Below are 5,000 nucleotides of genomic sequence, written 5' to 3'. Positions count from 1 at the left end.
AGAGCACTCTCTCTCTCTCAGCTCAGTGTCTGTCTCTCTGTCTGAAACAGGTGGGTGTTACCCCAGCTGAAAAAGAGCACTCTCTCAGCTCAGTCTCTGTTTCTCTGTCTGAAACAGGTGGGTGTTACCCCAGCTAAAAAGAGCACTCTCTCTCAGCTCTGTCTCTATTTCTCTGTCTGAAACAGGTGGGTGTTACCCCAGCTAAAAAGAGTCTCTCTCTGTCTCAGCTCAGTCTCTATTTCTCTGTCTGAAACAGGTGGGTGTTCCTCAGCTAAAAAGAGCTCTCTGTCTCTCTCTGTCTCTCTCTGTCTCTCTCTCTGTCTCTCAGCTCAGTCTCTGTTTCTCTGTCTGAAACAGGTGGGTGTTACCCTAGCTAAAAAAGAGTCTCTCTCTGTCTCTCTCTCAGCTCAGTCTCTGTTTCTCTGTCTGTCAGGTGGGTGTCTCAGCTCTGCTCTCTCTCTGTCAGCTCAGTCTCTGTTTCTCTGTCTCTGTCTCTCAGCTGAGCTCTCTCTCTCTGCTTTCTCTGTTTCTCTGTCTGAAACAGGTGGGTGTTACCCCAGCTAAAAAAGAGCTCTCTCTCTCTCTCAGCTCAATCTCTGTTTCTCTGTCTGAAACAGGTGGGTGTTACCCCAGCTAAAAGAGAGCAAGCAGAGAAAAAGCCAGACCAGTCCAAGACATCTGCACCGGTCAAAGTGAGTCAACTGTCCGGCTGTGATACAGACAGTAGCTATATAATAGTGGAAAATAACTTATATATTATATTTATTTATACTTCAACTTATAGATGTCCACCTCCCTTAAACAGGCCCCAATAAAGGCCCCTAAAACACAAGCGAAGACTATCAAGACAGTGTCAGTGACGGCCCCGGGAAACAAGGCGTTGCCGGGAAACAAGGCGTTGCCGGGAAACAGAAAAACATCTGCCGACGGCCAACAGAGGACCGATACGCCGGCCAACACAAGAGCTGAGAAAAGGAAAAAGGTATGGAGGGGAACGCACCAATGTTTCTAAACATAACATTTATCTGTCAAACCTGGCAATTAAAAATCTTTTATACTTCTGATGTATAAAAGTGTTTATAAATCGATTTAAAGACCAATAACCTCTGCTATGCTAATTTGTGTCATTAGATCGGAATGTATTCTTCCCAGGACGAGTCTGTCCAAGGGCAGAAGACAGCCCCGGCCAGTTCAGCTGTAATCCCACCAGGTAAAGAACATTGCCACTATCTGTCAGCCATTTTGTATCAGTCATATCAATGTGGTGTCATGGGACAGCGATTCTAAAATGGCCGCCCTGTTCTGGTCTCCACAGCCAGCAAGAAGACGAGATTGACGGAGGAGAAAAGCTCGTCCACTCCAAAGAGCGAGAAGACCACAGAAGAGAGAAAGAAACAGGACGAGAGAAGAGGGAGGAAGAGGAAAAAGGATGATGAGGGAGAGAAGATGAAGGAAGTTGGTGTTGAAGAGGGAAAGATTGAAGTCAGTAAGATGAGGAAGATGGAAAGTTTAGAAACAGACAAACAAGTAATCCACAAGGAAGAGGTTAAGAAGGGGGACGAAGAGGAGGGTGGGGTAGCAGACGAGGAGGAGGCTGGGTTAGTGAAGGGGAACGAAGAGGAGGGTGGGGTAGCAGTGAAGGGGAACGAAGAGGAGGGTGGGGTAGCAGTGAAGGGGAACGAAGAGGAGGGTGGGGTAGCAGTGAAGGGGAGCGAAGAGGAGGGTGGGGTAGCAGTGAAGGGGAACGAAGAGGAGGGTGGGGTAGCAGTGAAGGGGAGCGAAGAGGAGGGTGGGGTAGCAGTGAAGGGGAACGAAGAGGAGGGTGGGGTAGCAGTGAAGGGGAACGAAGAGGAGGGTGGGGTAGCAGTGAAGGGGAGCGAGGAGGAGGCTGGGGTAGCAGTGAAGGGGAGCGAGGAGGAGGCTGGGGTAGCAGTGAAGGGGAGCGAGGAGGAGGCTGGGGTAGCAGTGAAGGGGAGCGAGGAGGAGGAGGCTGGGGTAGCAGTGAAGGGGAACGAGGAGGAGGAGGCTGGGGTAGCAGTGAAGGGGAACGATGAGGAGGCGGCTGGGGTAGCAGTGAAGGGGAACGATGAGGAGGCGGCTGGGGTAGCAGTGAAGGGGAACGATGAGGAGGAGGCTGGGGTAGCAGTGAAGGGGAACGAAGAGGAGGAGGCTGGGGTAGCAGTGAAGGGGAACGAAGAGGAGGAGGCTGGGGTAGCAGTGAAGGAGACCGATACTGTCACAGAGATCAGTCCTGGTCAGGATGAAGAGGTGAGTGCTCTCTGACAGGTCCCAAATGGCCCCCTATTCCCTACAGCATTGTCACCATACTAGAATTTTGACCCTAATATCAGGTTTAGTATTACAATACTCGATACAGTCACAATATTTGATAGGAAAAAGATACCTAAACGATACCACGGAAACAAAAGATGGCATATTAGCTAAAGTCCCAGAATGGCACTAGATCTACTGGACAGATAAACTCAGCTACTGCTCTGTTCAATCGTTGGCCATCTTGAATTCAATATCATAACGGTAGATCTTTTTTTTTTTTTTTTTTTTTTTTTACATCAACATGTAACGAATAAATTATACACTGAACAAAAACATAAACGCAACATGTAAAAAGTGTTGGTCCCATATTTTTTTTTATGAGCTGAAATAAAAAGATCCCCGAAAACTTCTGGATGCACAAGAAGCTTATTTCTTTCTTGTTTGTTTACATCCCTGTTAGTGAGCCAAGATAATCCTTCTTCCTGACAGGTGTGGGCATACCAAGAAGCTGATTAAACACCATGATCATTACACAGGTGCACCTTGTTCTGGGGACAATAAAAGGCTACTCTTAAAATGTGCAGTTTTGTCACACAACACAATGCCACAGTTGTCTCGAGTTGAGGGAGTTTGCAATTGGAATGCTGACTGCAGGAATGTTCACCAGAGTTGTTGCCAAATAATTTAATGTTAATTTCTCTACCATAAGCCGCTTCCAATATCATTTTAGAGAATTTGGCAGAACGTCACACCGGCCTCACAACCGCAGACCACGTGTATGGCGTCGTGTGGGCGAGCGGTTTGCTGTTGTGAACAGAGTGCCCCGTGGTGGTATGGTATGGGCAGGCATAAGCTACAGACAATGAACACAATTGCATTTTATCGATGGCAATTTGAATGCACAAAGATACCGTTTGGTGATCCTGAGGCACATTGTCGTGCCATTCATCCGCCACCATCACCTCATGTTTCAGCATGATAATGAACAGCCCCATGTCGCAAGGACCTGGACACAATTCCTGGAAGCTGAAAATGTCCCAGTTCTTCCATGGCCTGCATATTCACCAGACATGTCACAAATTAAGCATGTTTGGAATGCTCTGGATCGACATATCCATCAACTTCACACAGCCATTGAAGAGGAGTGGGACAACATTCCACAGGAGACAATCAACAGTCTGATCAACTCTATGTGAAGGAGCTGTATCTGCTGCATGAGGCAAATGGTCACACCAGATACTGACCGGTTTTCTGATCCACTACCTTTTTTAAGGTGTCTGTGACCAACAGATGCATATCTGTATTCCCAGTCATGTGAAATCCATAGAAATCCATAGATTAGGACCTAATGAATTTAAATTGACTGATTTCCTTATATGAACTGTAACTCAGTAAAATGGTTAATTGTTCCACGTTGCTTTTTATATTTTTGTTCAGTATACAATCAATTTTACCATTTAATTTTTTTTTTTTTAATTACATAAAGGTAATTTATTTGAATTGTAAATCTGTATTAATAAACTGGGTATATCAAGATCAAATGAAGGACATCAAATCAAATGTATTTATAAAGCCCTTCTTACATCAGCTGATATCTCAAAGTGCTGTACAGAAACCCAGCCTAAAACCCCAAACAGCAAGCAATGCAGGTGTAGAAGCAAAATCAAATGTATTTGTCACATACACATGGTTAGCAGATGTTAATGGTCACATGGTTAGCAGATGTTAATGGTCACATGGTTAGCAGATGTTATTGGTCACATGGTTAACAGATGTTATTGGTCACATGGTTAACAGATGTTCATGGTCACATGGTTAACAGATGTTAATGGTCACATGGTTAACAGATGTTAATGGTCACATGGTTAGCAGGCGTTAATGGTCACATGGTTAGCAGATGTTAATGGTCACATGGTTAACAGATGTTAATGGTCACATGGTTAGCAGATGTTAATGGTCACATGGTTAGCAGATGTTAATGGTCACATGGTTAGCAGATGTTAATGGTCACATGGTTAGCAGATGTTAATGGTCACATGGTTAACAGATGTTAATGGTCACATGGTTAGCAGATGTTAATGGTCACATGGTTAGCAGATGTTAATGGTCACATGGTTAACAGATGTTAATGGTCACATGGTTAACAGATGTTAATGGTCACATGGTTAACAGATGTTATTGGTCACATGGTTAGCAGATGTTAATGGTCACATGGTTAGCAGATGTTATTGGTCACATGGTTAGCAGATGTTAATGGTCACATGGTTAGCAGATGTTATTGGTCACATGGTTAGCAGATGTTAATGGTCACATGGTTAGCAGATGTTAATGGTCACATGGTTAGCAGATGTTAATGGTCACATGGTTAGCAGATGTTAATGCGAGTGTAGCGAAATGCTTGTGCTTCTAGTTCCGACAATGCAGTAATAACCAACGAGTAATCTAACCTAACAATTCCAAAACTACTACCTTATACACACACAATTGTGAAGGGATAAAGAATATGTACATAAAGATATATGAATGAGTGATGGTACAGAGCGGCATAGGCAAGATGCAGTAGATGATATCTGCATTAGCGCATTGGCGGAACTAGAAGCACAAGCATTTCGCTACACTCGCAGCCCAGACTCCCAGTACAGGCTAGCAGTGAGTTAGTGATGCTAACATGATGCAGCCCAGACTCCCAGTACAGGCTAGCAGTGAGTTAGTGGAGCTAACATGAT

The 5,000-nt window shown here is 44.8% G+C and overlaps 1 protein-coding gene across 1 annotated transcript in view; it reads left to right on the top strand.

Moving 5' to 3' along the window:
- LOC121847557 (hepatoma-derived growth factor-related protein 2-like) overlaps positions 1-5,000 on the top strand; it is a 28,453-nt gene that overhangs the window by 6,941 nt on the left and 16,512 nt on the right. Inside the window, exons 2-5 of the mRNA XM_042329302.1 lie at positions 618-692; positions 806-982; positions 1,132-1,210; positions 1,316-2,268. Coding sequence (XP_042185236.1) covers positions 618-692; positions 806-982; positions 1,132-1,210; positions 1,316-2,268 — 1,284 coding nt within the window. The remainder of the gene's footprint in view (positions 1-617; positions 693-805; positions 983-1,131; positions 1,211-1,315; positions 2,269-5,000) is intronic.

The sequence above is a fragment of the Oncorhynchus tshawytscha genome, linkage group LG10 (assembly GCF_018296145.1).
Source record: "Oncorhynchus tshawytscha isolate Ot180627B linkage group LG10, Otsh_v2.0, whole genome shotgun sequence".
Taxonomy (NCBI): Eukaryota; Metazoa; Chordata; class Actinopteri; order Salmoniformes; family Salmonidae; genus Oncorhynchus; species Oncorhynchus tshawytscha.
Note: the sequence above shows the minus strand (reverse complement) of the source record. Positions and strands in the feature narration are given on the sequence as shown.